Source organism: Thermothelomyces heterothallicus, assembly GCF_042370625.1.
Source record: "Thermothelomyces heterothallicus CBS 202.75 unplaced genomic scaffold P884_scaffold_7, whole genome shotgun sequence".
Lineage (NCBI taxonomy): Eukaryota > Fungi > Ascomycota > Sordariomycetes > Sordariales > Chaetomiaceae > Thermothelomyces > Thermothelomyces heterothallicus.
This window is the reverse complement of record NW_027192568.1, coordinates 203,045-230,922: the sequence shown is the minus strand read 5'-3', so window position 1 is coordinate 230,922 and position 27,878 is coordinate 203,045. Positions and strand designations below refer to the sequence as shown.

General features: G+C 56.9%; 11 protein-coding genes across 11 annotated transcripts; 5 read left to right on the top strand and 6 right to left on the bottom strand.

The window, feature by feature from the left end:
- Nucleotides 1-45: 45 nt before the first annotated feature.
- Nucleotides 46-2,219, bottom strand: P884DRAFT_322458 (uncharacterized protein; the record flags this gene model as incomplete). The annotated part of the gene is made up of 2 exons (XM_069445425.1): nucleotides 46-2,029; nucleotides 2,206-2,219. 2 exons carry the CDS (start codon nucleotides 2,217-2,219, stop codon nucleotides 46-48), a joined length of 1,998 nt encoding a protein of 665 aa, XP_069298728.1.
- Nucleotides 2,220-2,815: 596 nt separating this feature from the next.
- Nucleotides 2,816-5,583, bottom strand: P884DRAFT_220837 (glycosyltransferase family 66 protein). Its single transcript, XM_069439473.1, has 5 exons — nucleotides 5,434-5,583; nucleotides 5,264-5,287; nucleotides 4,513-5,187; nucleotides 3,315-4,458; nucleotides 2,816-3,257 (listed from the first exon to the last, which is right to left on the bottom strand). The coding sequence occupies exons 1-5, from the start codon at nucleotides 5,561-5,563 to the stop codon at nucleotides 2,981-2,983; spliced, it is 2,250 nt and encodes a 749-aa protein (XP_069298727.1). The 5' UTR covers nucleotides 5,564-5,583; the 3' UTR covers nucleotides 2,816-2,980.
- Nucleotides 5,584-6,273: 690 nt separating this feature from the next.
- On the bottom strand, nucleotides 6,274-7,370 carry P884DRAFT_117487 (60S ribosomal protein uL29). The gene is made up of 4 exons (XM_069437127.1): nucleotides 7,234-7,370; nucleotides 6,943-7,082; nucleotides 6,608-6,833; nucleotides 6,274-6,523 (listed from the first exon to the last, which is right to left on the bottom strand). Exons 1-4 carry the CDS (start codon nucleotides 7,234-7,236, stop codon nucleotides 6,515-6,517), a joined length of 378 nt encoding a protein of 125 aa, XP_069298726.1. The 5' UTR covers nucleotides 7,237-7,370; the 3' UTR covers nucleotides 6,274-6,514.
- Nucleotides 7,371-7,516: 146 nt separating this feature from the next.
- Nucleotides 7,517-8,556, top strand: P884DRAFT_283964 (60S ribosomal protein eL6; the record flags this gene model as incomplete). Its single annotated transcript, XM_069443692.1, has 3 exons — nucleotides 7,517-7,721; nucleotides 8,002-8,337; nucleotides 8,404-8,556. Exons 1-3 carry the CDS (start codon nucleotides 7,608-7,610, stop codon nucleotides 8,554-8,556), a joined length of 603 nt encoding a protein of 200 aa, XP_069298725.1. The 5' UTR covers nucleotides 7,517-7,607.
- A 626-nt stretch (nucleotides 8,557-9,182) lies between these two features.
- P884DRAFT_257708 (uncharacterized protein) lies at nucleotides 9,183-10,558 on the top strand. The gene is made up of 3 exons (XM_069441172.1): nucleotides 9,183-9,543; nucleotides 9,608-9,721; nucleotides 9,796-10,558. The coding sequence occupies exons 1-3, from the start codon at nucleotides 9,478-9,480 to the stop codon at nucleotides 10,297-10,299; spliced, it is 684 nt and encodes a 227-aa protein (XP_069298724.1). The 5' UTR covers nucleotides 9,183-9,477; the 3' UTR covers nucleotides 10,300-10,558.
- A 96-nt stretch (nucleotides 10,559-10,654) lies between these two features.
- Nucleotides 10,655-11,780, bottom strand: P884DRAFT_197138 (ATP10 protein-domain-containing protein; the record flags this gene model as incomplete). The annotated part of the gene is made up of 2 exons (XM_069438041.1): nucleotides 10,655-11,309; nucleotides 11,404-11,780. 2 exons carry the CDS (start codon nucleotides 11,778-11,780, stop codon nucleotides 10,655-10,657), a joined length of 1,032 nt encoding a protein of 343 aa, XP_069298723.1.
- A 304-nt stretch (nucleotides 11,781-12,084) lies between these two features.
- Nucleotides 12,085-14,093, top strand: P884DRAFT_117458 (2-oxoacid dehydrogenases acyltransferase-domain-containing protein). Its single transcript, XM_069437126.1, has 3 exons — nucleotides 12,085-12,355; nucleotides 12,415-12,959; nucleotides 13,020-14,093. The coding sequence occupies exons 1-3, from the start codon at nucleotides 12,178-12,180 to the stop codon at nucleotides 13,776-13,778; spliced, it is 1,482 nt and encodes a 493-aa protein (XP_069298722.1). The 5' UTR covers nucleotides 12,085-12,177; the 3' UTR covers nucleotides 13,779-14,093.
- Nucleotides 14,094-15,918: 1,825 nt separating this feature from the next.
- Nucleotides 15,919-16,654, bottom strand: P884DRAFT_197491 (P-loop containing nucleoside triphosphate hydrolase protein; the record flags this gene model as incomplete). Its single annotated transcript, XM_069438065.1, has 2 exons — nucleotides 15,919-16,356; nucleotides 16,433-16,654. The coding sequence occupies 2 exons, from the start codon at nucleotides 16,652-16,654 to the stop codon at nucleotides 15,919-15,921; spliced, it is 660 nt and encodes a 219-aa protein (XP_069298721.1).
- Nucleotides 16,655-19,520: 2,866 nt separating this feature from the next.
- On the top strand, nucleotides 19,521-20,085 carry P884DRAFT_117438 (uncharacterized protein). The gene has a single exon (XM_069437125.1). The coding sequence runs from the start codon at nucleotides 19,626-19,628 to the stop codon at nucleotides 19,977-19,979; it is 354 nt and encodes a 117-aa protein (XP_069298720.1). The 5' UTR covers nucleotides 19,521-19,625; the 3' UTR covers nucleotides 19,980-20,085.
- Nucleotides 20,086-20,532: 447 nt separating this feature from the next.
- Nucleotides 20,533-23,802, top strand: P884DRAFT_283959 (peptidase family M49-domain-containing protein). The gene is made up of 12 exons (XM_069443691.1): nucleotides 20,533-20,850; nucleotides 20,984-21,855; nucleotides 21,913-21,921; nucleotides 21,981-22,118; nucleotides 22,194-22,221; nucleotides 22,271-22,323; nucleotides 22,387-22,512; nucleotides 22,567-22,730; nucleotides 22,788-22,822; nucleotides 22,877-23,069; nucleotides 23,124-23,235; nucleotides 23,295-23,802. Exons 1-12 carry the CDS (start codon nucleotides 20,579-20,581, stop codon nucleotides 23,561-23,563), a joined length of 2,271 nt encoding a protein of 756 aa, XP_069298719.1. The 5' UTR covers nucleotides 20,533-20,578; the 3' UTR covers nucleotides 23,564-23,802.
- A 1,769-nt stretch (nucleotides 23,803-25,571) lies between these two features.
- Nucleotides 25,572-27,763, bottom strand: P884DRAFT_196788 (uncharacterized protein; the record flags this gene model as incomplete). The annotated part of the gene is made up of 4 exons (XM_069438006.1): nucleotides 25,572-25,846; nucleotides 25,933-26,073; nucleotides 26,160-26,993; nucleotides 27,070-27,763. The coding sequence occupies 4 exons, from the start codon at nucleotides 27,761-27,763 to the stop codon at nucleotides 25,572-25,574; spliced, it is 1,944 nt and encodes a 647-aa protein (XP_069298718.1).
- Nucleotides 27,764-27,878: the final 115 nt, after the last annotated feature.

Sequence of the window (27,878 nt, the reverse complement as noted above, 5' to 3'; positions counted from 1 at the left end):
AAAAAAAAAAAAAAAAAAAAAAAAAAAAAAAAAAAAAAAAACAACCTAACAACCCCCTGCCCCGGCCGCTGCGCGCCCCAAGGCGGCGACAAGCCTGGCGTGGGCCCGCTCGATCTCGTCCGCCTCGTCCGAGTCGACTTCCCAGATCTGCTTCTGGTTGGCGCCGCGGGGAGGAGGAGAAGCCCCGGTCTCCGAGGGAGAGACGGCGGCGGCGGAGATACCGGAGGCTCCGGCGTCCGAGAAGAGAAACCCACCGCCTGCGCCCGTGGAGGCCCGCTCGGCCTGGCCGTACTCGGAGGCCCAATACAGGTCGGAGACGCCCATAGGCCGCGGCTGAGAACCCGGCTGCCGTTGCTTCTTCTGTTGTTGTTGTTGTTGTTGTTGGTTTTGCCTGCGAGGAGGCGCCGGCTGAGCCTTGCGCTGGGCTTGCGAGTTGCGGTCAGTGAGATGCCGGTCCGTGGAGGCGGCCGGCTCGGGCTGGGACCCGTCGGGGCTGTGAAAGTTGAAGTAGAACGGCTCCTGTGGCTGGGACCGACTCGATCTGGTGGGGGACGTGGACGGCTGCTTCCGGTGGCCGTGTCCGTCCGAGTGCCGCTCACCGGCCTCTTCCTGGATCTTGGAATCGGCGGCTGTACGCCTCCAACGCGTCGCGCAGCGCTTCTGCTGCTGCTGCTGCTGCTGCTGTGGGAGCTTGAAGTAATCACGGCCCTCTTGGAGCTCCTGATACCCGGCGGGGGACGATGCCACATTGGGCGCCCCATGCGGCTCTTCGGACCTCGACTTGGCCTTGGGCTGCCTATCCTTATTGTACCAGTCCTCCACGTGCGGAGGTTTAAAGTAGTCCCGGGCTTCTCGTCCCTCCGCCGCCTCCTCCTCCTCCTCCTCCTCCTCCTCGCCGGAGCGATTGGTGCGGCCGACGATGCTGCTGGCCGCGGGGAGGCAACCCTTCTCAGCGTCCTTCGGTTCCCTTTGTCGAACGCACAATTCGTAAGATTTGGGTAACTGCCAAGAGGGTGACTTCCCGGCCGTCAAACGAACACCCCGGAGCCGAGGCTGCCCCATGGATTTCTCACTCGATTCGCGGCACGTGTTCTGTTGCTGGGACCCTTCTCTCCTCGAACCTCCCTTACCCCCCTGGCGTGCCGGCGCGCCTTGCTCTCGACCGTGCTTCGAAGCCTCGCTCTTGGATGCGTAGCAACGGATATTGGCCCGTTGGTGCTCTGAGACCTTGCCGACGTTGACCGAATCGCGACGAGCGTCCGCGCGTGAGGCGGCCTTGATGGCTGATTGCTCGCTGTTACAGGAGGAGCTCACCTTGCTATTCTCGGGCCCAGCTCGATAATCCAACGTCGAAGCCGTACCCAAGACGAGCTTCATCTCATCACGAAAGGAGGTTGGAGTGAATGCGTACGGGCTGCTCCGGAAGTCCTGGGGGTTGCTGTGGCCAGGGAAACCGTTCTGGTCGTCCTCCTCCTCGCTGCAACCCACCACGCGCTGCCCTTTGTAACACGTGCGGAGTCGTCCGCGCTTGTCCCTTCGCTGCTTGTTGATTATACACTGGCCGCAGGTCTCATCCCGGACGGACAGCCCGCCTGACAACAGCTTGCTATGGTACTTGTTGGAGCGAAGCGTGCCACAGCTGGCGCACCACTCCCGCTCGTCAATCCTGGCTGTCAGCTTGTCAGTCCGGCGGCGGCCCCTGCTACCACGAGCGCGATCGGCGACCCGAATCTCGCGATAGTAGCGACAACGGGTGCAGAGGCTGGGCCTCGGTTTCCTGCCTCGCCTCGGGGGAAATTCCTGCTGGTACTGGTCGGATCGCGGGGCGTTGCAGCCGTAGCAACGATGCCGATGGGAGATGGGGTGGTCAATATTCTCGCTGGGCTCGACATCGATACCTTTGCCCTCATTCCGGTGCTTTGATGAGCGCCGAGAGAAGTCGAGAACAAAGCGGTATCGCTTCTTAACACCGAGGGTTGGCGTGAAGCCGTCGCTTTCGTCATCGGCTTCCCAACCAACTTCCTTAGTTCTGAAGAAAACAGTCAGCGAGGAGCATTGTAGCCATGGCGCAACGTCTTGCGAGCCCTCCTGGCCTCCTGGTAGAAAGCTAGCGGACGGAATCCAGCAGGGATCGCGCTATCGGGGGGAAACTAGCGACCTGTCTCGAAGGGAAAGGAAACCATCAAACCCACGAGACTGACTTACACACTGAAATGCATCTTGCGGCCCGGTAGCTAGAGTTCGTTGACTACACTATTGTAGGAATCCGTAGGCCGAACAGAATCGGCAGGTTATGTAGAGAGAGGGAGGAAGGAAACGAAGTTGAGCACCGGAACAGCTGTGGGAGGGTGGAATGGAGGGTGGAATGGCTGATAGGTAGGCTATGAGAACAAACGCAACAAGCAGGGAGTGTTCCCGTATGGGCAAAGTTGTGCGAACTGGTTTCATCTCAAATGCTGCACTGAAATTTCGCCCGGGCGCCTAGACCCATGGGACCTGTTGCATGCTAATGGGATGAAAAAGATCAGGTGAAAGGCTGGTAAAGAAACCGCAGTGGTGGGAGCTGTCGAAGGGTGAGGAAGACCCATGAGAGAGGCAGAAATCATTGAGCGCTGCTTGACACTTTAACAGCAACGGCTGCTGTCCCCCCCCCTCTCTCTCCCTCCTCCCTTTTTTTCCCCTTGTTTACTTACCATGGCTGCAAAGCGCGCAAATCGCTACCGCTTCTTTTTCGACACTTCGATCTCTGTTCGGGCACGACGATGAACGCACATTTGGCTGGTTGCTCGCAGTTGGAGCCGCCGTCGGACGAGGTCACTTTCAACCATTTGTTCTGTGGCACCATGTAACGCAATCAACGTGCTTGTGCTGCACACAACACGACCGACCCGATGCCCTTTTCCCAATCCGCATGTTGCAAAATAAAGAATCAACTCTAAGATACATCTTTGTACACAAATCCACCCGCTGCTGAACTTTTCTAATCTATCCGAAGCTGTCTCGGGCCTTTCTTCTTGGTGATGCCCTTACTCTTCTTCTTGTGGCCCCGGTCAAATGCGGCCGCTGACATGTGGTCGCGGCCAAGGTTGTCAAGGTCTTTGACCTTGTAGATGCGAATAATCCAGTTTTCGCTCGTGAAAGCCTCCTCCAACGTGCTGAGCGTAGGGCCGACCTCGGGAAGACGGGCGCCCCGCATGCGGTCCACCGCCTGTCCAGGAGGGAAGAGGTTGTTGTAGTTGTAATACGACATCTTGTACCTATTGATGCTGTCAGCCCCACGCGTCGCAAAGTTTTAATTCCCTAATGGTGCTCACATCAGGCTGTTCTTCATGGTCTCGGTGGCCTCGCCATCGACGCGGTACTCACCGCGAGCAGTGAAGAAGGAACGCTCGTTGACCTCATCGGGCCAGATGCCCTCGGCGATGCGGACCATCCACAAGAACTTGTTGATGTCGTCGCCAGAGTAACCCAGGAGACCGCCGAAGACAACCAGAACATAGTCGACTTCGTGTTGGCGCATGATCGGATAGCTGACCTCCTCTCTCGAGCTCATGGCCTTGCCTACGGTCGCAATATGCGTGTTGTTCCACGTGTTGTTGTCGACGAGCGTCGGGCGGTCCGCCATGCCTCCAATCTGGTAGCCGTAGTCCCACCAGGACATGATCTTGGCGTCCTCGCGCGTGTTCTGGCGCAGCCACTGGTACGCCTCGCGGTAATCGTCAATGATGTGCTGGCTGCCATCAGGCAACCTGCTGGCCAAGACGACTGAGGGGGACGAATAGGCATTCGATGTCACCCATGTGCAGTGAAGGACGAAGAGCAGGAGGTAGACAGCAAGGGCGCCGACCATCATGCTCTTTCCCCAAAGAGCGTACACACCCACTACGGGCTTGCTCGTCGACTTGAGGCCGGACTTGGCCGCCTTCTTGCTCTCAGGGCCCTCTGTCGCCTGGCTCTCTTGGGGTTTGGGCGACTTGGTGCTGAGGTATGTGTCCAGGAGGGTCGAAACCGCGATGGCGGCAGCAACGCAAACCACCGGCGTGAGGGTGAGCATCAGGCGAACCATGACGCCGGCGAAGTAGCTCCCAAAGAGCGCATAGACGACAATGAAGACGTGCTCGTCGGCGAGTTGCTGGAAGCAGAGATAGACACCCACCGGGAAGAGCCAAACGAGCAGGTTGAGGTCGAAGAAGAACGCGGGCCACGCGGTCGGCTGGTGTTCCGAGACCGAGGCGATGATGGGGATGTGGATCTTGGCGTAGCCGGTATCCCACAGCGAGTAGAAGCGGCCACTCCACGGGGCGATGAAGCCGGCGCTGGTCGCGATAACGAGGCCCAACAGCCCGAGACCGAAGGTGGCGCCGGCAAAGAGCCATAGGAATGTCTGAAACTGGCGGCTGGGGATGGCAGAGCGAACATAGTCGAGGAAACCGAGCAGCTGGAGGAAGCCAAAGATGCCTGGTTCCGTGTTAGTAAGTAACGAGGTGCAGCTTCCGGGCGCGGCGGACTCACCCAAGGCGGGCATGTGCTCGCTCGTCTTGACGGGCAAGAAACCAACGAAGGGGATCTGCATGCTGGCCAGCGTTCCCAGGGCATACCAGGTGGTGTACGCAACATACAGCCGGGTGCTGTAGCGGCCCATGCAGATCAGGACGAACGAGTGCAGGGGAACAAGGCAGGTGATGAAGGCGTAACCTCCCCAGGAGGCAACCATGTAGCCGTAGGAGAGGGCACAGAGGGCACCCCAGAGCATGGAGCCCTGCTTCAGCGCCTTGATCCAGAGGTAGAAGGTGAAGACGAGCAAAAAGATGGCAATGGCTTCGTTGTCGTAACTGCCAGCAACCGACCGAGAGATGTAGCCAGGGGCGATGCCCATGAACAGGGCTGCCAGCAGACCAGCCGAGGGCGAGGGGGTCATCTCATTGGTGAGGAGGTACGCGGCAATTGCGGTAAGGCCAGAGAATCCTGGCGCAAGGAGGACGCAGATATTCCGGATGTCCACGGGGATCGTGAGGGCGCGGAGGGCGTGGTAGATGACGCCGCTCGTCACCATGAGGCCGGGATAGAGGGTACCTCCGGTAACACGACCCAGGGGGTGCCATGTCCGATCATCGAACCAGTCCCAGAAGTTGTAGAAGCCGTTCGCAACGAGGTACTTGGTAGCGCGAAAGTTGAACCAAGGGTCGACTGGTCAAGGGTCAGTACGTCAAGTCGAGGCCATGGGCGAGGGATGGGCGAGGGGAGGGGAGGCGTGGATACGGACATTCATGGATGATACTTTCGAATCCTATGTAGCAAGTCAAACTGATTAGCACTCAATCCAGTTCGAAGAGGAGTGATCGAGTGATCGTGTGATCGTGCTAGGAAATTGGAGTTGTCTCGAGGTCGCGAACGACGTTCCATGTTGAGGTCACCACCAAAAGGGACACGTACGTATCACGGAGAACAGGCGACTGGCAATTGCGGCAGCGGCAATGAGCGCGAGAATGATCACCCGCAGCACACCGCGAGTGCTCGTTCCCTTGCCCACGCTGGCGAGAACCTGAAGCGGATCGGCCGACATGGTGGCCTGCGTTTGCGGGGTGTGGTGCTGCCTCTCGCCCAGTTGAAGTCGGAGGCTAACACCAAGGACTTGCAAGCGCAAACGAGCGAGCTCTGGGCCTTTGGAGAGGACAGTTTGGAGCTTCTGCATGCAACTGGAGTGGAATGCTCCAGGGGGTCCGCCTTGGCATGCTTGATTGGTGCCCAAGACCCACTCAGCCTCGTTGCGCAAAGCTTCACCGCCCGGCAGAAGTCCGATTAATATGTAGAAAGTTGGAGGGGCCAAAGAAAGAGCAGAAAAGCAAATCCCTACGCAGTACTCCGGACAAAGGGTCCAATACTTCGTATAGGGGTGGCAATGCAGAGGCCGAAAGATACAGAGGGAGAGATCTGGGATTAAGAAGATCCGCGAAGCGTAACTCCCGGAGAACTGTGAAACAACTCATGTTGATGTATCTATCACCGGGTCCATGGCCATATATATGTGCATAACCTTGGGAAAACAGAGATCCATTGATCTGATGGGACTCTTGGCGATTGTGTGGGGCACGAATCTATCACATCAGATCGCAGATGGTGCAAACCTAGAACGCCCCGGCTTTGGGTAACTGTATCATATATCTCAGGCGGGGTATAAGGTGAACTATGAACCCGCTCGCGACTGGGTTCACTGATCTATCACTGGACGCGGTCGAGGCCCAATTGCCAGCACACAATCCCAGCAATCATCACCGGATGTAGATCACCAACGAGGGCCTGGTCTGAGGCTGGGTGTTCAGCGCAGCGCTTTCATTCAGCAGTGGTATAGATACCAAGCCGGGACCGAGAAATCATTGACCTCATATAACACCCCAAACCCTGAAGCGGAATTCCCGGGACCGGGATGATGCAATGGGTTGAGTGCCAAATGCTTTTATAAACCGCGCCAGGAGTGCCCCTAGATACAACCATCCCATTACCCACGAAAACGCCTCTATGCAGCCTGAACTCCCTGTCAGCATTTGGTGCCCTCTTAAGCACGGCGAAACGGCTCCTCTCTGCTCCCCGCACAACCGGTTTCTCGTACCTTGACGGCGAACTTCCGCTGGGGGAAGTGCGTTTGGCGCTTCTTGGTCTTCTCCAGAACCCTCGACGCATCCTCGGGGGACAGGCGCCGGCGGATGGCGCGGGTCTGCTTGGCCCGGAGGTCAAGAGGCAGGTACTTCTTGTTCTTGTAGAAGAGGCGGAGCTGTGCACGTTGCTTCGCGTTGATGACGGTCAGGACACGGGCGATCGATTTGCGGATATCGTGGCTAGTCGGCAAAAGAAACTCGTGTCAGCCATAACTCGTCTCCATCCCCCCCCCCATTCGTCATCTTTCGGCTATAGACCGTGGAGAGCATCGGCTTCGACTCGACGTACATCTTGGTAAGCTTGGTGCCCGAGGAGACGATCTTCTGAATGCGAAGCTGGCTCAGCTCCGTCTTGAGCTCAGCCAGTTGCTTGGTGAGCTCCTCCTTGTTCTTAGACCATAATTGGCCCGTCTTGACCTTGCCGGAAGACTTTAACCAAGTGGTCAGCAGTTGCACGCCAAAAGTCGCAAGTTTGACGCCGTTCTCGTCGATGCGACCGGGGTAGGAAGCCGAGGGCAGACGTTCAAGTCGAACCTGGCCGTGGAAGCCGCCTGGACTGGACAGGACACAGAGAGCTTACCATTGTGAGAGATATCGGTGTCGAGTCAAATGGGAGATGGGCGACGATTCCTTTGACAGCGACGGGGTCTTCGGGTCGTTGGAAGGGAATAGCCTCTCCTGCCGGCACACACGTCCTAACAAAATCTGAGAGGTGTGGATGCGCAAAATGCCAGCCAGGGCGGAAAACCCTACAGCCGAAAGTGGCCCGTGCAGCACAATCTGGTGCCAGCCATGATGGTCCCGCAGTTCCGAAAGCGGTTAGCTTGGGGTTTGGCCTTTCCGAACTTGCGCACAACCGAAGGCTCGTCCATTTCAAAATCTTGAGCAGCAGCAAGTCAAGTTGACGACCGACCAACGAATTTACTAATCCACCAAACAGCCAAAGCGCTCAAGATGTCGGCCGCTCCTACGACAAAGACCTTTGGCAAGTCGACTCGGACGGTTCCTCACCCGTCCGAGAAGGCTCAGAAATGGTACCCTGCTGAGGACGAGCCCAAGCCTCGCAAGGTATGTGAACGAATCCATTTTCCAAGCCGAGGGACGATGTTGCGATATTTGTGAGGGTGCAAATTTGAGACACGTTCAATTGAATTCATTTGGGAGGTATCTGGAGAGGTCGACCCATTATTGGAGCCGATCTGGAGGCTGGAAGCGGAGAGTGGAGGAGAAATGGACGTTTGAGGGTCGCACGGTCGACAGGAGGGCGACAGTACTGGCGGAAAAGAGATGAAGTCGCTGGGTTTGGGCTCCTGGGTACGAGTTGATGCTGACATTCGTTGGTTTGCAGGTCCGCAAGGCTGTCCGCCCCTGGACTCCTCGCAGCTCCCTCCAGCCCGGCACCGTCCTGATTCTGCTCGCGGGTCGGTTCCGCGGCAAGCGCGTCATTCTCCTGAAGACCCTCGACCAGGGTGTCCTGCTCGTCACTGGCCCTTTCAAGATCAACGGCGTGCCGCTCCGTCGCGTCAACGCGAGATACGTCATCGCCACATCCCTGAAAGTCGACCTTACCGGTATCGACGAGGCCAAGCTTGAGGAGGTTTCCCGGCCGAAGTACTTCACCGCTGAGAAGGCTAAGGAGAAGGCTGGCGAGGAAGCTTTCTTCAAGCAGGGGGAGAAGCCCCAGGTACGAACCGATGACTCGACCCTACGTATACGAATGCGCGAGGAATGGGACTGACAGGATACACAGAAGAAGGAGGTGTCCAGCACCCGGGCCGCTGACCAGAAGGCCATCGACAAGGCCCTCATCGCCAACATCAAGAAGGTCGATATGCTCGCCAGCTACCTCGCCACCTCTTTCAGCCTCCGCAAGGGCGACAAGCCCCACGCGATGAAGTGGTAGAGTGGGTGCAAGGGCGCGGGCGTGATGGATGGTTGATGGCGTGGTTTACGGTTATGGCTTGACCGATTGCATTTGGACGTTTGACGGTTTTCGGTCCATTGCGGCGTCTGTAATGAGGGTTTACAGTCATCAAGATCCCGAAAGATCACCGGGCTTTGCACAGGATCGGAGCCATGAACAACAACCAGGTTAAGAGCAACCGGGATGTCTGGTGAATTGGACTTGGGACAACGTGAAATGCGCTGGATGGAAGGGCAGATAAACCAGATACGTCTGCAGAACCCCGATCCCAGGGCGTCTAGGCCACTGCGGGCATCGAGGGAGCAAACAAGGAGTAACATCAAACTCAGTGAATGCCACAGACATCCCCGTCCAAGTTTGCCAAATCAGCATGGTCCCTCCGGCGCATTGAGCCACAAACTCGCGGACAAAAATGTGGCTCGACCAACCCGATCCCTCCCTTGAGCAGTGAGGCGCGGGCTGCTACCCAACTGACATCATGCAGCACCGCCACAGGGTCTGCTGCATTGCTAGCCGATCAGCAGTGAAGACACGGGGAACATGGTTCCGCGACCTAGGGAGTACCACTACTGTCTGCAGAGCCTGGGCTTTCTGCTCAATCCTGCAGTCTGCCACATGTCGGCTTGAGAATGATATGGAATGCCGCAGTTTCCCATTCAATGAACTAACTCATGGTTGAAGCATTCTTTGTCAACCCCTAACCCTATTGCAGCTCTTTGTCTTGGCGCTCTCCGCTGAAAAACCGCCGGGAGGGTCCGTGGCCTCATCACGACAACTTCACAAAGAATCGGAACCGGTGGGCCCGACCCGCTCCGGACTCTCCCCAGGCTTTCTACCTTTCAGCGGTCGGATGCTGTGGGCTCCCGACCCGTCCCTCTGTTCTGCGTCATTGCTGGCAAGATGGCGACAACGGCAGGTCAGGGCTGGGCCCAGCTGAGGCAACAAGCCCGATCATTAGAAACACAGGTCAGAGCCCAGACGAGGACGACAAACATCAGACTGGCGAGGTTAGCTGACCTCGCTCCCTTAGACCGAGGCATCGCTCCAGACATACGCGCAGTTCTCGGCGCAAACAGCCATACCGGCGAAGCCGACGGACGAAGAGAAGAATGCGGAAGCAAGGGTGCAGGAGCTGCTCGACAAGGCAAGTGCCCAACAGGGTTCAAGAGGGAGACGGCAAGGTGGATCTATCTGTTCTGACCACCGCGATCGAAACAGCGCGAGACCGTCATCGCCCAACTAGGCCGCCTCCTCGACTCGGAAGCGACTCTGACCTCGTCGGCACTCAAACAGAATAACCTCGCGCTACTCCGCGACAAGCTCTCGGACCACCGGCGTGACCTGTCCCGGCTGCGAGCGACGCTCAAGGAGGCGCGTGACCGGGCTAACCTGCTGGGAAGCGTGCGCGAGGACATATCGGCCTACCGGGCGGCGAATCCAGAAGCGGCCGAGGCCGAGTACATGCTGGGCGAGCGGGCGCGGCTGGACCGCACCCACGACGTGGCCGACAGCGTGCTGAGCCAGGCGTACGAGGTGCAGAACAGCTTTGCGCTACAGCGCGAGACCTTGGCCAGCATCAACCGACGCATCACCCTGGCCGCGAGCCAGGTGCCCGGGATCAACAACCTCATCGGGCGCATCTCGGCCAAGAAGAGGCGAGATGGGATTATCATGGGGTCCTTTATTGCCGTCTGCTTTTTGGTATTCTGGTTCTTCCTGTGAGGAAAGCGTTCGGGGGTGATTGGTGTCTCTGGAGCAAAGGGAGTTGGCGGGAACAAAATCGCGGGACCGCAGACTCGTTTATGCCCCGGATTGCGTCGTCGTATCAGGAGGCGTTGGGGGCGTCTGGAGTTCTTCTCGTAGGTGCTTGCTCTGACGGGATTTTCCACAACAGAAATCAACTCGAGGGTGGATCACCACACCTACCTTCCATAATACATAGTACATTTTTTGTTTTACTTTTTTACCCCTCTACACTAACGTGGCATGATACAAGAGCGGTGGTGTCTATACAGATAGATGAATGAAAGACAGGGGTATCACACAGCTTCTTTCCACGGCCACTCCCCTCCCCATCCTACTTTTCCTCCGGCTTCTTTGCCACGAACTTCCTCACGTAATGCTCCCCGACCCCTTCCTGCTCCATCTCGCTCAATATTCTCTGGACCCCTTTTACCAAGCCCTCCCTTTCCCCAGATTCGGCAGGCCCGCTGCCGGCCCAGCGTATCCTGCATTGATGGTCCACCAGGTAGGTGTACCCAACCTTACTATTTAACAGCCCAATGGACTCGCGGATCTCGTCCGTAATCCCCTTGCGCACCAAAAAGTATTTGTCCCAGTTCTCCTTCCCGATCCGCCGGCGCAGCGACCCGGAGAACAGCCGGACCAGCCACGCCTTAAGCACGTCTTCCTCGACGTTGATCTGCACCAGCTGCGCGCGTCCGCCACTGGCCCGCAGCACCTCATGCAGTGCCGGGTTCTGATCCGGGGAGATGAACGTCTTGGCCTGGTTCTCGGCCCACATGCTGCTGAAGATGGCGACGACGCTGGCGCGGCCCTCGAGCAGCGGGGTCGTGTCGGCGTCAGCCTTGGCGAGGGTGCGGCCGTAGAGGTTTGGAAAGTAGAGGGAGAGGTCGGCACGGAAGGGACGTGGGGGGGCGAGGAAGGTCTTCCCTTCGTGGAATTGGAGGTTGCGCCAGTCGCGGAAGTACGGGCGCGAGATCTTGTCCTTGCTATTTCGGGAGGGAAAACCGGGTTAGCCAAGGAACGCCGAGCACATCACAACCAAGAGGTTCTATTCAAGGGGATTGTGCCGGGTCTCCATACAGGTACTCCCGGCGCTTGAGGTGCTTCTCGTAGTTGGTGAAGTCGGCGTGGCGCTCTTTCAGGGTGCGTTTGTCGATGCCCGTGTTCTCGCCCGGGCTTGGCGGGTGGTTCATGCCAATTGGTCTTGCAAGCGGCGTTGGCGTGAACTCCTTGAGTTTCTTGCCGTATGCTCTCGGGGCGTGGGCAAGCGGCCCTTCGGCGGCAAGCGGATCAGAACTACTCGCACCCGCGGCCGGAGTTGTGCCGGGAGTGGTCCCCGGGGTCGGGGCAGGTGGCTTGTCGGCCAAGCGGCGGTATGATACGCCGAATGACCGCCATTGGCATAGGAGGCAAGAAGCCGTCCTAGAGCCCGTCCAGATGCCGGTCCGCGTGATCATGGTGGGCAGTTGTCGCGATTGCAGGGCGGTTCTCCGGTCAAATTGGCACGAGCGCCGGGCCCAAGAAATTTCCACGGCATGCGACGGGGGCAGGGCCCCACTTTCACCCGCTGAAGATCTGACCCTTATCCCCGCATTGCTGGATCCGGGGTCCCGCATTGCTGCCAGCTCCCAGCGTCAAGGGCTCGGTTATCCGCGGGGCTGTCTTTCCCCCCCTGGATGGCTCGGCTTTCAACGTCATTCAGCAGGAGCCATAAGCCGCAGGAAGCCATGGCGCCGTGCTCTGGGGCACTCGCCGACGTTCCTTGAATTGTCCTGCGGGGGGATCGATTGGAATTTTTTGAGATGCGATAGTTTGCAAACCTGACGCTGGTGGTATCTGTCTTGCTTGTCCGACATGTTCTGGAGCCGTAGTTCCCGCGCGGTGCGCCAACAATGGCGTCTTTGCAGAGGCGTAGCCCGCCGCGTTGCGGGCACATCACTCTCGCCGTTGTCCCCGTCGATGGCACGGGCATTCCATGCCTCGAGGCCGCTCCTGGCAGTCAAGCCGGTGTTACTGGCCGATATTGGAGAAGGTACGGGTTGTTGATCGCTCCCTTAGAAGTCGACCTGAAGCTGACCGTCACCCCGCCAGGCATCGTCGAGTGCGAGATCATCCAATGGTTCGTCGAACCGGGGGCGCGCGTCGAGGAGTTCTCCCCTCTGTGCGAAGTGCAAAGCGACAAGGCGTCGGTAGAAATTACCAGCCGTTTCGCAGGCGTCGTCAAGAAGCTATACTACGACGCTGGCGAGATGGCCAAGGTTGGCAAGCCGTTTGTCGACATCGACATCCAAGGGGATGCCAACGAGGAAAATTCGGGGACCGCGGCACGGCCCGAAGCTCCGCAAATGGAGGCTGAGGCTCAGGCTGCCCAGAAACCTGTCCGTTCTCCTGCCGCGGAGACGGCGACGGCACAGGCCGATATTTCGACCGGGCAAGAACCGGCAACAGCCCCTAAGGCTAAGGGAAAGCATGCGACCCTGGCGACGCCCGCGGTCAGGCACTTATCCAAGGAACTAAAAGTGGACATCTCAGAGATAGAGGGTACGGGCAGAGATGGTCGTGTGCTTAAGGAGGATATCTACAAGTTCGTCGAGAGGAGGAACGCAGCATCCACTCAAGCCCCCTCGCCGCAGCCGGCCCCTGCCACACAATCTACCGGTGCACTCGCGCCAAACGTTTCGACCGCGGGGCCGCAGCAAGAAACACGGGTCCCCCTCACAAGGACACAGGAGATGATGTTCAAGACCATGACCCGCTCCCTTAGCATCCCCCATTTCCTCTACGCCGACGAGGTAGACTTTACCTCGCTCGTCGAGCTCCGCGGGCGCCTAAACAAGGTCCTCGCCAAGTCCGGCCCGAGCGACGGTCGGGTGGGCAAGCTTTCGTTCCTGCCCTTCATCATCAAAGCCGTCTCCATGGCGCTCTATAAGTTCCCAATCCTCAATGCTCGCGTCGACGTCGACGGTACCGGCAATGGCAACGGGAACGGAAAACCAGCCCTCGTCTTCCGCAGCCAACACAACATTGGTGTAGCCATGGACACGCCCTCGGGCCTCCTGGTGCCCGTTATCAAGAACGTCGGCAGTCTCAACATCCTGGACATCGCGGCCGAGCTCGCGCGGTTGCAAGGCCTCGCCAACGCCGGCAAGCTCTCGCCGCAGGACATGACGGGCGGCACCATAACGGTCAGCAACATTGGGAACATCGGCGGCACTTATCTTTCGCCCGTGGTGGTCGAGCGCGAGGTGGCCATCCTGGGGGTCGGCCGCATGCGCACCGTGCCGGCCTTCTCGACCGTGCCCGGAGAGGAAGACCGCGTGGTGCGCCGGCAAGTTTGCAACTTCAGCTGGAGCGCTGATCACAGGGTCATCGACGGCGCAACCATGGCTAGGGCAGCCGAGGTTGTGAGAGCTATTGTGGAGGAGCCGGATGTCATGGTTATGCATCTGAGGTAGCCTCGTTTGTCTTCGGGTGGAGAGCAATGGGGAGAGAGGTGTAACCGTTGGCCTTGAAATGAACGTGGAGGTGTAGGATGGGGGGTGCAATGGAAGGCGAAGTGCAGCATCAGCATCAGCAGGGTCGGAGAAACGTGCCCAAATTGCCTTGGCGACTGCGTGCTCGTCGAGCTACGCATTCACCCGGCTGCCATTTCCGTCCTTCGACTGCTCGCTTAACCCGGTTATACGCAAACCTGCGGTGGCAGCAATGCCGATGCGGTTTTTTTTGTCCCTTTTCCTTCGTCCTTCTCTGCATAAAGTAAGCAGGCCAGCTTTTTTTTTTTTTTTTTTTTTTTTTTTTTTTTTTTTTTTGTTGATGGAAACCGCCGACCCAGTCAGGTTTAATTCATCATCCGTGTTGGTAGTGCCTGGTCCCGAAATCCCGCAGCTATGTACATGTACTTGTAGTACATTCAGGTTCATTTGTCGCAACGATCGCTGAGGTTGCCTTGTCATGTCGCATCGTTCTATTTGGCGGAAACATCTCAGGGAGTTCCACGATCCCGCTCGCACCAGAAAGACACGGTAACATCCTCCCGTCCCACACCAACTTCGATGCCCTTCTATTCCTGCTTTACCGCGCAACCAGGGCATCTCCCGCTCAATGTCAACACTCGGCCGTGGCACCGTTTCGGGGGGCCCCCGAAGCGAGCCGCATTTCAGGACGGAGGGAAGGGAAAAGCTGCTGCTGCTGGGGCCGCTCACCAAAACCTGGCCATGTGATGCCAACAAACTCTGTCCGTTTTAGGAAAGAAGAGCTGCCTTTCGTGCTGATTACGCTTCTCCAGTGGCAAGTGGCACGCTACTACACAGCACTGGCATACTGGGCAGGCTAATATTGTATGTACATCCGTACACAATGACGTCTCCGGATTTTCCCCAGTCCCCCAGCCGAGCAACGGAGACGTGTACGAAGGAGACACCGCCAGAGTAATACCGAGTTAATCAAGGGTGCCATCTGCGTCGTGTGGCAAGCGTTAGGCCGGCACAAGACGGACCTAGAATAATAGATTGGGTCTTCGCAGTCGGCAAGAGCAACCGACAAGGCACGGCGGCAACTGGACTGGAAAGGAACAGCCCGGTCATGGTGCCGCAAATAAAGAGCACCTGGTGGGTTCTGTATGAGTGTATGTAACTAAGCTACAGACTGGCACATTACAATCCGCCCCCAATCCTGCAGGTCACCACCCGCATGTCGCATAGGGTCCCGCTCCCCAAGTCTCGGCAGTCATTCCTTACGTGGCCCAGTTTGTGCTCGGGGGGATTGCTGCCTTGCCCCTCGACATGCCACTCTTTGCCTGGCGTCCGTCTTACACACGCATGCGCTCTCCCTCCCGCTCGCTCCCGTCCTCTTCCCCCCGCCCTCTTCTCTTTGCTCCACCCCCCTCTCTCTGCCCTTCCCATCCGGAAGTTGGGGAATGGACCTAGTTGGTGAGGGGAGGGGCAGCTATCAAACACTCTCCTTGAACTTGCCTGTCACGTAGCCGCGTAACTGGCGTAACTGGCGTAACTGTCGGTGAATGGAAGACTCGTACAAGGGGATAGTGGCGGCAGACCTGTCTCGCGTCCCATTAACGTCTAGTAATCATGAGAGCTTCCTGACAGTAATTTGTTTGGTTGAAAGGTAAGTGTTATGAAAGCGGGCCGAAGAACGATGATTGGTCAAGTCCAAGCCACGGCGAGAAGGGGCATCGTATGCACAAGGAAAGGGCGTTGAAGATTGTCTTCGCATTGAATCTTCGCTTGTGTCGAAGCGACGAAACACCGGCCCAGCCATGAGGCCTATATTGATTCCTTCTTCTTTTTGAAAACGCCTGTAACCGAAAAAAGCGCGGATCGATTCCCGAGTCTGTCCCATTCCCATGCCCATATGGTGCGCTGCAAAGATGAAAGAATAACAATGCTAGTGGACGAGTGACAACATGATCCAAATCAATCCAAGGCGAGCCGAGGCCAACTCCATATCCCGATGCAGAAAGAAAAAAAAGTAAACCTTAAACCGATACTGGTCCCTTCCCTCCTCAACACGACGTATCACACCAGCGCCGTGCTGCCACGCGCGCTGCGCGCTTCCCTCACATTGCTTTGTGCCCGCTCCTCATTGTCGGGTGCTGTCCATCGTCTTGATCACCTTATCCACAGCATCCGCCATGACCGCTTCGACGGGCCGCGTCACGTCGATCGTGATGACGTCAACTTCATCCGCCCTGGGGCGCTCGAGGGCCTCAAATTGGCTGTGCACCATGTTGGCGCCCATGTAGTGGTTCTTGCGAGCGGCAACCCTCTCCAGGAGGACTTCCTCGGGGGCGTCGAGGTAGATGAAGTGGAGGTGCACGTTCGGGGTGAAGTAGGGGGCCACGCGGATGACGTCGCGGTATTTGCGCTTGAGCGCGGAGCAGGTCAGCACCACGCCGTCGCTGCCCTTGTCCAGCTCCTGGATAGACGCCTCCCGGAGGGCCGTCAGCCAGTCCCACCGGTCCGCGTCCGTCAGCGGGATGCCGGCGCTCATCTTGTCGATGTTGGCCTTTGGATGGTACTGCAGCGAGCGATGTGAGTACAAGAAGTCCTTGCCCAAGTCGGTCCGGGGAGGGGGATGGGGGGTTATGACGAACCTCGTCGCCTTCGATAAAGGGAAGGTGAAGCGAATCGGCAATGTGCTTTGCTACTGTGCTCTTCCCGCAACCGGCTGGGCCCGTCACGAGCCAGATGTGCTGGTTCTTGGCCGGGCTTTCCGCCGCGGACGTGGCAGCGCTGCTAGTGACGCTGTTGGGGAGAGCGGCAGCGAACCGCGAAGCCGTGGGAGAGGACGGGATACTCTGGCGTCCGGACGACATGGCCCCAGAGGACGATGGCCTCTGGCCATTAACCGCCACCGAAGTGTTGTATGAGAGCATGGTGTCGCTGGGATTAGGGAGGATAATGTGGCGAGACGGTTTGGTGATGGATGTAGGGTATGCCGCAGACTTGTTGACTTAGAGAGAGCGTGACTATGACACTATTGCATAGCGCAATGAACGGTCGAGCAGACTGTAGTTTTCGAAGGCGACGGGAAAGGCGGGATTAAGATGGCGGCGGACCCGAAAGGGTGGCGGAGCGGGTTCCGGGAAGGTAAGGTATAGGGTGTAAGTGAACGCGGGCTGGGAGGGCTAGGGTGGAAACCGTGCCCACTGCGGCAAGCTGCTAACTAACCTGGAGCGGGATCACGGATAAAACTGCTCAGGTATTTAGAGAATCGAGCAGAATAAGCGAGACAGATTGCTTCTGATACCGAGAGAGCAAAATCAACACAAGAAGGATGCGAGGCCAGCAAGAGCAGGCCGGACCTGGGTAGCCTTATTATACCCGGACGCTCTGAGTGGGCGCCAGACCCGCGGGTCTGGCGCAGCAGCCATGACCTAACGCTTTCCTTGACAGGTCCAGGCCGCAGTCTGGGGTGTCCGGGTTCCTGTTCTAAATTTTAGCGGATCGAACGGCCTCACGGAACCGGTCGCGGGATGCGAGCCCATTTGCCATCCATGTCCGTGATGTACTTGTACACTGTACATCCGGACCGGATACTTGTAGTGTACGTTTCATGCATGGGTGGTTTCCGCTGTCCTCGCGCGTTCTTGGGCGCATGCGCGCGGGGTGGATCTCCCAATCCCTCAAAGACGAGAATCTTATTGGAGCTCCGGGACCTCCAAAAGAAACTCGGGCAATCCGCGGTGAACATGACTGGTGGAATCAGCCGCTTGGCATGGAGGGCGTGGGCTAAGTGCCTCTTCTGCACGGAAAAGAGTATCTCTTTGTGGAATTTCGGGGAATGCTTTTCCTAGTGTGGTGGAGGGACCAGCGTGGGATGGATCGAACACCGACAGGCCGAGATCGACCAGCCCAACGAAGTGTACTGCGTGGTACTTGTAAGCTCACGTCCTGCAGTGTCTGTATGTACGTATGTACAGCACTGTGTAGCGGTGTTGTACATACCGACACCGACCTGCTTCAAGCCTCAGGGGCTTTAGCAAACGCTGGTCGTTAGTCAAGTGAAAGAGTGTTTCGAATAGCCTTCGGCAGACAATGAGACAAGAAAGGCGAGATTTTTCGGCTCCATGTCTACGGAGTACCGGGCGAGTGGCCAAAGCCAGGAACTCCCTTGCTCGAAGCTGCCGAGTTTTCGGACTGGCGTGGGGGTTCAACCAAAGTTGGGGGTTGAAGTTGGGGTGCCCGAGGCGAAGTTGGGTAAGAAACGCACGGCAAGCCTTAACAGCAACTTGCCTCTGCAGGCACGAGAGACTTCCGAATAACTATGCGCATAATGCCTGCAGCTTGGATGCAACGATAGAGTAACAACACAATTGTCAATGTACAAGTAAGGAGAGTCTTCATGCGTTTTCTGCACCAAAGGAAAACGCTCTCTGGGAGTTGATCGTCATAGCTCGACACACGTCGGAAGTGGGGAAGAGCGCGAGCCGGGCCTGCGCCGGCCAAAAAGAAGCAACTACGCGGGCGAAAGGCCTCGTGACATGCCTTGTTTTGGGCTGCCCCACTTGAGCCCACCCGGCACCCCGGCCTTAAGCCCCGGAATATGGCTTACACTAATCCGTACCTCTCCCGTCGTGGAACCTCGACCGCTCAGCCTCTGCGTCAGGTACATACGAGTATGTGTGTTCACTCCGTGCAGTGTTGCACATACACTAACGATTCTGTAAACTACACTAGTGCACCACGTATAGTGGTGTACACAACAATGCACGAACACGGAAACAAAAACTATGGGCTGGCAACAGCCACTGGAGCTCTTCCGGCCCACCAAAGAAGTCGTTAGACAAACAGCAGCCTGTTCTTATGTCATGGGACTGATGCTCCAGCTCCAGGGAGCACGTTCATTACAAGAACATACGTGTGTCACAGCACGGGCTGCCTCCAGTTTCAATGCTTTCACCCGCAGCACTCTTCAACAATGCCAAAATAAGGTATGCAGCGGAGTAGCCCGAGGTTCAAACAGAAGTACAGATTACCTATGTGGTCCATGTACCTGGCTTAGTGGAGGTGGTCAGGAGGTTGACGCTAATAGTTAATGGACTGATGATACTCGAGGTCGTAAATGTACACGTCAACAAATGTGCAGAGTACTGCAAACACTCGTGTAGTGCCCGCCTTTGTGATAACATTGGCACCGTGACAGTCGAATTGACTTCGCAACTCGCGGTAATGCATGTATAGTATCTGTACTCCGTACTCCGTACCTATTTGTGTACATACAGTACAGGTACTTCGTTCCGCAGCGGCTGCAGCCAAGGCAGCCTGTTTGGGCTGTTGCTACGGGGCGCCAAGGTCCTGTACCCCAGACATTGCCACGGAGAGTTAAGCAAACCACATCTCGACCCCTCACCGCTCAGTGATTCGGCTCCGCACGCGACAGGACTGGTAGCTAGCTGAAACAGGGACCAGTCAAGACGCTAGATTTCTTCTGCACCTCTCCGAAACCATCGAAGTGCATTGGCCAACAAGGCTGTCGTTGTTGCCTTTTTGATGCTAGGCAACGGGGTTCCCTGGCATCGACCGCGCCCGTTGCAGGAGCTCATCTTGATGAGGCGTGGTGTTGCATCACACCGAAGGTTGTTGCATGGCCGTCGGTTCAGTCACTTGGGCATGGTCAGTTGCCTGGAGACGGCGCAGTCAGCAAAGCAACCCCAATCCAGCCAACACCCGTCGCCAGTTCCCATCCTTGCCTTGTGGTGATCCTCAGCTTTAGCTTCCAATGGGTACATGTAACTAATCCGTAGTTATTCCGTACTGGATGTGCTTACTGTACGTACCTCACAAATGATATATGTCTGTCTGCACACACCGAACCGGCCTGACTGTAATCGCCGAATGAGATGCAGCGACTGCAGCCCAACAACTTCCAAAACCGCCCCAAATCGGCCCATGTATTTGTCCAACCAGGGCTGTCAAGTCCCTAGCAACCCAACCCAGCAAATGCCCGTATTCTCAACCATGAGGATTAATGTGTCCACGATACTGGGGTTTCTATACTCCGCACGAACCTCTCTTCCCGCATTGCTGCTCCGTCTCTTGCCATCGGAGGACCTGGCATCACATATACCGCCCAAGACAAGTATCCCAAAGACTGAAGCAGTACACTACCGAACCAAGCCCGCAGAGTCATTTCCTTAACACTCAAGATACTTCACCTTCTCGGAGGAACAGGCCTTGACGCGTCTCAGATCCAGGCTAAGCCACAGCTTCCTGCGAGGCTGCCCCGCCGCTCAGGATCGAGGGTAGGGCTTTGTGTCTGAAGCCTCTCGAGTGCCCCTCCTCGATCCTCTCACCCTCCCTTTCGGGGCAACAACATCCACCCCGGCCATTCTCTGGGTATTGAATCGAGGTCAATGCAGAGCTCTGAGGCGACTTTGTGTTCTGTTCGAGCACGCATTGGTGATGGTATCAAGCAGTCGCTGATACCTTTGGTCTTGAAGGAAAATCTGCCGATGTTTTTTGTTTTCTGATGCGGTCAATCGCCCCCTTACTACTCCGTATTGTTTCCCTTTGTCTGGTTCCAAAGCTTTGTCTTGTTGCGGCCAGCTACCCCGCCTTCAGGGTCGAACTCCGGGCCTGATGTGGAAACAGCACGTGCAGAGCGGTGGGGCTGTGGCCAGTAGATTGAGGGTGCAAGTCCGGTTTGGGCAGTTGCGACCGCATTTTGAAAGGGGGATGAGGTGACTGTAAGCTGAAAGCCGCGAGTTCCCGTGCGTTTTGGTGCTCCGGCCGTTTCAATGCGTCTTTCGTCCCAACTTCCCCTCAGATCTTATGGTCTGAGGCTTCCTCGGGTTTCAAGTCCACTTCTGGCCCCTTCTGCCTTCCGCGCAACTGCCTTCTCTCACATACGAATCCTGCAGAATCACCCGCGTCGACTTTTCGCCATGGATGCCAAAGAGCTGTCCCAGTACTTGGCCGATGCCCCGCCATCCGTCGTGAGGCTCGAGATCGAGAAGCATTTCAACGCGTTGTCGGACAAACAGAAGCGTTACGCCCACTTCATCAGCAAGTAAGATACGGACCACATGTGCTCTTCATATGCTCGAATGCATCCGAGGGGCCGCCTGCTTTTTGCTGCCACCTCGTCTTATTTCCTGAACCGCGCATCTTTCGTCCCTGCTGATTCTCAAATATCATTGCAGGGCCTCCTTTGCTGGCAACCGTATTGTGCTCCGCCAGGTCTCGCCCGAGTCCGAGAACATCTATGATTTCATTCTCGCCCTGTACAGGACGGCTGGCGGAGACTGGAAGGCGCTTGCAGACAAGGCCGGTGTTGACGAGCAGGGACTCACCGCCTTTCTCCAATATGCTGCGCAGTTCCTGGGCAATAGCGGGAACTATAAGAGCTTCGGGGACTCCAAATTCCTTCCTCGATGCGACGAATCTGTCTTCGCGGCTCTCGCTTCAACGTCCCCAGAGGCCGAGAAACACTACAAGGCTACCAATGGCGCCATCTTCGCGTCCGACAAGCAGGGTCTCCTGCATCTCGGCTTCACTGACGAAGGCCATCTGACGACCTATTATCCCGACTCTCCGTCAATCACCAAGGACGAGGTAGTCGCCGTCTCCAAATGGATGGAGGACAAGGGGCTTCTCCCAGAGAACACCAGGTTGCGAAAAACCGAGGAGGGGGTTTATGAGCTGCTGATTGCCTCGGCCACAACTAGCATCCCCAGCCAGGGCGGGGACATTGGCAAGGACACCGAGTATGTGATTAGCGAGGGCCCTCTGGCGGGTAAGACAGTGAGGCTGGTCTATGGCGACTACGCGAGGGAGATGAATACCATTGCTGGCTTTATCAGGAAAGCGGCAGAGAATGCCGAAAACGAGACGCAGAAGAAAATGCATCTTGCATACGCCGAGTCTTTTGAGACGGGCTCTCTGCTTGCCTTCAAAGACAGCCAGAGGCACTGGATTCGTGATCAAGGCCCAATGGTAGAATGCAACATTGGCTTCATTGAGACATACCGTGATCCCGCCGGTGTCCGTGGAGAATGGGAAGGTTTCGCTGCAGGTGAGTGGGCCAGAGCACTTTTCGCTTTCAGAGTCCTTTGCTGACCGAGTTACACAGTCGTCAACCGTAGGTTGCTTCCTTGATCCGGCTTGCGGATGTGCTCGTATGGTTGACACAAATCGTAGTTGAGCGAACTCGCGCGTTTGGCGAGCTCGTTCGTTCTGCCCCCGAATTGATTCCGCTTCTGCCGTGGTCGAAGGACTTTGAGAAGGACAAGTTCTTGTCCCCAGATTTCACCTCGCTAGAGGTGCTAACCTTCTGCGGTACGTCTGCTCTGAATGGACATCTGGCGTGTGACTTCATCGATGAGGAGGGACGTTTCTAACAGCACGAACTAGGTTCTGGCATCCCTGCCGGAATCAACATGTAAGCTGGGGATCCCTTTCCAGTGAACTAGCCACTAACCTCTGAGTAGCCCGAACTACGATGATATCAGGCAACAGGAAGGCTTCAAGAACGTGAGCTTGGGTACGTAGCACGTAGCCCCCGCGTCTATGATTGTAGAATGAGTTGGGCTGACAGATATGACAGGCAATGTTTTGAGCGCCAAGGCCCCAGATGAGAAGATCCCCTTCATCGCCGAGAGCGATCTGGAGCTGTATCAAAAGTATCGTGATGCCGCCTTCGAGGTCCAAGTTGGGCTTCACGAGCTTACCGGTATGATATACTGGCTGGCCCCAGCAGGCGAAGACTCCTAACATCTCTCTGCAGGCCACGGCTGTGGTAAGCTCCTCCAGGAGACATCCCCGGGCGTCTACAATTTCGATGTGAAGAACCCGCCGATTAGCCCGTTGACCGGGAAGCCTATCACCACCTGGTACAAGCCAGGGCAGACATGGGGGTCTGTCTTTGGCGGTGTTGCCGGAGCGTACGAGGTATGGTTTGGCTCTTACACGCTTGAGTGCTGATGCGGGTAACTGATAGTGTTTCAGGAATGCCGCGCGGAGTTGGTGGCTATGCATCTCAGGTGAGTTCGATCCAGGATTGCGGAAACGATTTGTCGCAACTAACACGCGAGAAGCTGCGAATTTGCTGCTCTCAAAATCTTCGGGTTCGGTGACGGCACCGTCGACATGGATGGCCCGGCCGGTGATGTTCTGTACACATCTTACCTGAGCATGGCTAGGGCTGGCCTCACGTCGATTGAGTTCTGGGATCCGAAGAGTCAAAAATGGGGGCAGCCTCATTGCCAGGCCCGCTTTGCTATTCTAAAGGCAAGCCCCCTCGGCACGATATGACAAGGATGCAACCTGCTAACATGATACTAGGCTTTCCTTGAGGCTGGAGACGACTTCTGCAAGCTGGAATACAAGAACGAAGATCTCTCGGACCTCACTATCCGGCTCGACCGTTCCAAGATTCTGACGAGCGGCAGGAAGGGCAAGTTGGCCAACGTACTCAACGATGGGGCTGAAAATAACTGACCTTGAAACCACCAGCCGTCGCCGATTTCCTTCAGAAGATCCATATCTACAAGTCGACCGCTGATGTTGAGGCTGGCACCAAGTTCTTCAACGAGATGTCGAGCGTTGGGTTGGAATATTGGGGGACCAAGGTGCGGGACGTCGTGCTCAAGAACAAGCAGCCGCGTAAGGTGTTTGTGCAGGCAAATACGTTCCTGGATGAAGCCACGGGCAAGGTCACACTCAAGCAGTACGAGCCTTCCCCCGAGGGGCTCATTCAGAGCTGGGCCGAGAGGGACGTCTGACTGCCTGGCGGGTTTCCACTCCGTTCGTCTGATGCTTACCGGTCATTCCTGTGAAAGCGGTACAAAGGATCTCCCCATGACGACTATCAGCGCGAATACAGGCGTGGCATAGCTAGAACAAGAATTGCAGACTTGAAGATCGCAAGAGTAATAGAAATGCTCGAGCAAATATGACCGGACGCCTGTACGCAAGGTTGTCCAACTCTATTCGCTAGTCCAGGGCTAGTCCAGTCGCGCACCACTAGTCAAAGACGATCCCACACTGCCGTTCTAGACAAACGCTGGGATAGCGGTATCATCATTCAACCCACGCAGGTACTAGTTTGGGGCATCGTCAACCAACTTTGTGTGCTTGCACTGTCACTCATTTGAGAACTAGATCCACTTCCCCCACAGCCGCTTCCTCTTCATACTTCATAAGCCTTTCTCTCTCTCTCTCTCGTGGGGACCAAGAGTCAGCAGACTCAGATCAAGGTCCAAGTAGGTTCATTGTGCCATTGAATTGGGGGAGCACATTTGTCTTGAGGAGCAAATGGGAATCGCCAAGGAAACGGTACCCTCTCAGATGTATAACTGTCATCTACATGTCCCGCCGCGCCTCTTCCCCCCCCCCCCCCCCCCCCCCCCCCCCCCCCCCCCCCCCCCCCCAAAAAAAAACCCTCCTTTTTTGTTTTGATACTTCTTCCGATAACGTGCCTCATCTTCCATCCCCCATTCCCAACAGCAAACAAACGGACCCATACAACAGTGGCTGTTTGTCCAAGTTGTACTTGCCGTCGTGATGTAGTGCTTATTGCCGTGGAAGCGGAGTGTCTACCCGCATGAGCCGCGAAACTTCGACCAATTCAGCCCAACGCCGGATATATAAAGCCCAACTCTGGGCCACAGCGAGCACATACGACCATAGGCAGTAGAAAACTCGGGATCCCGTCCGCTCTCCCTTAGATAAGCTACTGACCGCCGGACTAGTACTCAGGTCGGTGACGACTGGGGAATCCCCGGTGTTGTATGTTTTTTTGCAATTTTTATCCCCTTTCTAGGGCTTTATTTTAGGAACCAAGAAGCATGCCCCGCCGTTTTTATTGAATTCGACCGAGAGGACTAGGAAAAAAAAAGGAAAAAAAAAGGAAGAGAGAAGAAGTGTGGTTCGATGTATGATGTGGTGTTTTGCTCCGGTTATCCACTCGGTATTGATGGTTGTGGAGTTCGACGGGTACGCACAGCTGCTTCAAAGGTTCTTAACTAGTATCTTTCCTTCGAGATTCGAGTGGGTGAACGACCAGAACCATCTAGTCGGACTGTATCTCGGGAGACCAAGCATAATGCAGTATACAGAGAACAGCCCAGAGAACGTATTCATTAGTATCTAGCTGCGATGCCCGCGGACGTGCTTCGGCCAACAATCCCGCAAGAACGTCCGCCTAGGGTCCACCACACCCACCACGGGGTTTCTTCAGCTACATTAGATACAAGCGGCCAAGGCGCTTCCTTCCTCTTCTAGAACACCGTTTTTGAGATAGGTCTATAGTCGACCTCATGGCAGATGCCAGTCTCTTCCCCCCGTCCCCCTCCCCTTCTCCCTTCTTCCCCCGCAGACTGCCTTTTCTGAGGACAACCCACGAACGCGGCGGCGGCGAGGCTCGTGGCTTGGCACATGGCTCGTACAATCCTCGCTCCAAGAGAAGTACAACAGTGAACTGCAAAGTCTGGCACTGCCCCTTATGGTATCACTGCTGGATGCTGTCCGAAGGACTCGGCTGCGTGACCCGGACCCGGAGCCGGCCACGCCGCAGGTATACCACAATCAGCCACCCGTCTACCCGGTGCCCTAGTTTGGATTATTGTGAACAATCCCTATTGGAACTGGCTTCTGGACGACGATTGGGTCTGTCAGACCGCGGATTACTCTGCGCAGCGACGACGGGAGTGTCCTCTGGGCGCGGGGCGTCCCGTCGGCCGTGAATGAGCGCAGTCGATGGCCGAAACCAGAAAAACGCCGGGTCCTTGTTCAGCTCTGTGGGGGGTGCTCGAAGACGCCGTCGATGCTGGCTGTCGAACTTGTCACCTGTCTACTATCTCCCTCCTTCTGGTGTGTCTTCATATGCCGTCGCAGCTGGTCCTGGCGGTGGAAGTTGCGATCGCACCCTGGTACGGCGCATGTGAAGCGGCCTTTGACCTCATGGGTGCGCTTGTGTTTGGATAGGTTTGATGACTCGCTGAAGCCCTTTCCGCATACGGGGCACTTCAAAGGTTTAAGACCAGAGTGAACTCGTTGATGCATCGCTGGGGGAAGAAAGAGAGAGGAGGGAGGGGAGGGGAAACTTGTCAGACACTTTGTGGAGACCGAGGCGACTGCGGATGAGACTTACTGAGAGCACTGGGGTATCGGAATGCCTTGTTGCAGATATTGCATATGAGGGGTTTCTCGTTGCTGTGGATGAACATATGCTGGGTGAGGGCCTGCTTCGCAGAGAAGCCCTTATTGCACGTGGGACATATATGGGGCTTGTCTACGGGACGGATCAGCGAGGCCGAAACACGTTAGGAAGCGGGGTCGGAATAGATATATATATATAATATATATGTGAGCACTTACGGCCGATGTGGGTTTGCATGTGCCTCTCGATCTTGCTCCTCTGGGGGAATCCTGCAGCTCCTGGTTCGCTGCGCGGGCAGTCGTCCCAGCCGCAACGAAATCCCTGAGCTCCTTTTTGGGCATTCTTGATGTGAGTCTCGGACGCGTGCTTGAACAACTCTTCTGCGTCGGCGAACAGCTGCCCACAGACGTCCGAGGCCCCTTGGTCGCGCCAAAGACACCTGTGCTCCTCCTCGGCCCGAAGATCGAAAGAGTGGTCGGCGGACGAGGTGACTGATTCACTGCGGGACTGAAGAGAGCTATCTGGTTTAGCGTCTGTAACCTCGACGCTGTTTGAGACGGGGGTGAAAGGAGACGGTGTCCCCGACGACCGGCCAGAATCCGACGTGTCCAGCGGCGTGGTCGGGGGAGACACGGCCTCGGTCGAGGCCATGACTTGGCCGTTGTCTTGGGATTCGACCGAGGCACGTGGCAAGTTCGGCGCGCCAGCGGTGAAGTAGGGTCTGTGCTGGGAGTTGAAATGTGCGAGGAAGGACTCGGCGTCGTGAATCTGGGCTCCGCACTCGACGAAGCCCCTGCTTAGCTGATAGCCCGGGCCGACGGAGTTGAAGGCGCCGAAGGCGGCAGGGCCATCGAGCAGCGGCATATGGCAGTACTGGTAGATCTGAGGGTCGGCTAGGGGGCACGATCCCGTGCAGTCGGCCGAAGCCGTGTCGCCATGGGCGACCAGCAGATGATTGGTAATGTTGCCCAGCTGGCCCGGTAGGAAGCCGGAAGATAACATGTAGTTTGGCTGGGGCGGACTGGATAGGCCGAAGCCCAGACCATTCACGACTGTGGCATGGTTATCAGCGGAGCTGGCCCGGCGCGCAAAGGGGGTGGTAATAATAATAAAAGTGATCTGTCTCACCTGGCTGCTGTAGGTTACCAAACTGGGGATGGGGTGTTTCCTCTGGCGCGTGGTTGATGGAGATGAGAGCGGCGGCGCCGCTGACAACCTCGGACGGGAGGGCGACGGGGGGCCGCTCGGGACAAGTCTGGTCGGTGCAGGCGTCCTCGGTGCCGGCGCAGGCGGCATTGGTGCACTTGTCGGTCATGGTGCACTCGCTGTCGCAGCAGCTGCCGGCCATGGAGCGGCAGTCCTCGTCGGTACACGGGACGCAGCCAGTCAGCTGCTGCTGGCCGTACCACTGTTGCTGGTAGAAGTTGGTGGCCGGAGAGGCAAGGTCCGCGGGCCGGAACTGCATCGGCATGTGGTGGAGGCCCATTTGGAAGCCGTAGCGAGAGACGGCGTCGGCGTCGGCATTGTCGCGTGCCCAGCGGTTCTGGAGGGACGGCGGAGCTCCGCGGTGGTTGAACTGCTGAAAGCCGTTGTAGAGCCCCACACCCATACAGCGGTCGACGCAGAGGTCATCGTGCGATCCGTAGGCGACACCAGCGGCGGCCGAAGCCTCGCTGCTCTGAGCCGGGTGGCCTGCCGCGAGCTGGGCGTGCATCATGGAGGAGAAGTCAAGAGCGAGGTGGTCGGCGCTGCCGTGCGAGTGTCGATGAAAGGCGTCTCCGGATCCAGAATGACGATCTTCCTGGTCGGGATGGCCATCCATGGCAAAGCAACCGTGCGCGTAGACGACGGCCGCCGACGGCCTCGAAATAATTTTTTTTTCTTCTCTCCTCAGGATACCCGACACTGGAGGAGGGGGAGGGGGGAGGGGAGGGGGG

Excerpts from the sequence above, each read along its gene's own strand:
- P884DRAFT_257708 (XM_069441172.1), top strand. The coding sequence starts at position 9,478 with ATGGCGACAACGGCAGGTCAGGGCTGGGCCCAGCTGAGGCAACAAGCC. Across the intron at positions 9,544-9,607 it reads CCCGATCATTAGAAACACAG|ACCGAGGCATCGCTCCAGAC; the intron begins GTCAGAGCCCAG and ends TCGCTCCCTTAG. Across the intron at positions 9,722-9,795 it reads TGCAGGAGCTGCTCGACAAG|CGCGAGACCGTCATCGCCCA; the intron begins GCAAGTGCCCAA and ends CGATCGAAACAG.
- P884DRAFT_220837 (XM_069439473.1), bottom strand. The coding sequence starts at position 5,563 with ATGTCGGCCGATCCGCTTCAGGTTCTCGCCAGCGTGGGCAAGGGAACG. Across the intron at positions 5,288-5,433 it reads TCGCCTGTTCTCCGTGATAC|GATTCGAAAGTATCATCCAT; the intron begins GTACGTGTCCCT and ends CTTGCTACATAG. Across the intron at positions 3,258-3,314 it reads ACCATGAAGAACAGCCTGAT|GTACAAGATGTCGTATTACA; the intron begins GTGAGCACCATT and ends CAGCATCAATAG.
- P884DRAFT_117458 (XM_069437126.1), top strand. The coding sequence starts at position 12,178 with ATGTTCTGGAGCCGTAGTTCCCGCGCGGTGCGCCAACAATGGCGTCTT. Across the intron at positions 12,356-12,414 it reads ACTGGCCGATATTGGAGAAG|GCATCGTCGAGTGCGAGATC; the intron begins GTACGGGTTGTT and ends TCACCCCGCCAG. Across the intron at positions 12,960-13,019 it reads AAGCCCCCTCGCCGCAGCCG|CAAGAAACACGGGTCCCCCT; the intron begins GCCCCTGCCACA and ends GCGGGGCCGCAG.
- P884DRAFT_117487 (XM_069437127.1), bottom strand. Across the intron at positions 6,834-6,942 it reads GGCACCAAGCTTACCAAGAT|CCACGATATCCGCAAATCGA; the intron begins GTACGTCGAGTC and ends TTTGCCGACTAG.
- P884DRAFT_117438 (XM_069437125.1), top strand. The coding sequence starts at position 19,626 with ATGATATATGTCTGTCTGCACACACCGAACCGGCCTGACTGTAATCGC.
- P884DRAFT_283959 (XM_069443691.1), top strand. The coding sequence starts at position 20,579 with ATGCGTCTTTCGTCCCAACTTCCCCTCAGATCTTATGGTCTGAGGCTT. Across the intron at positions 20,851-20,983 it reads TACGCCCACTTCATCAGCAA|GGCCTCCTTTGCTGGCAACC; the intron begins GTAAGATACGGA and ends ATATCATTGCAG. Across the intron at positions 22,513-22,566 it reads TGGGCTTCACGAGCTTACCG|GCCACGGCTGTGGTAAGCTC; the intron begins GTATGATATACT and ends ATCTCTCTGCAG.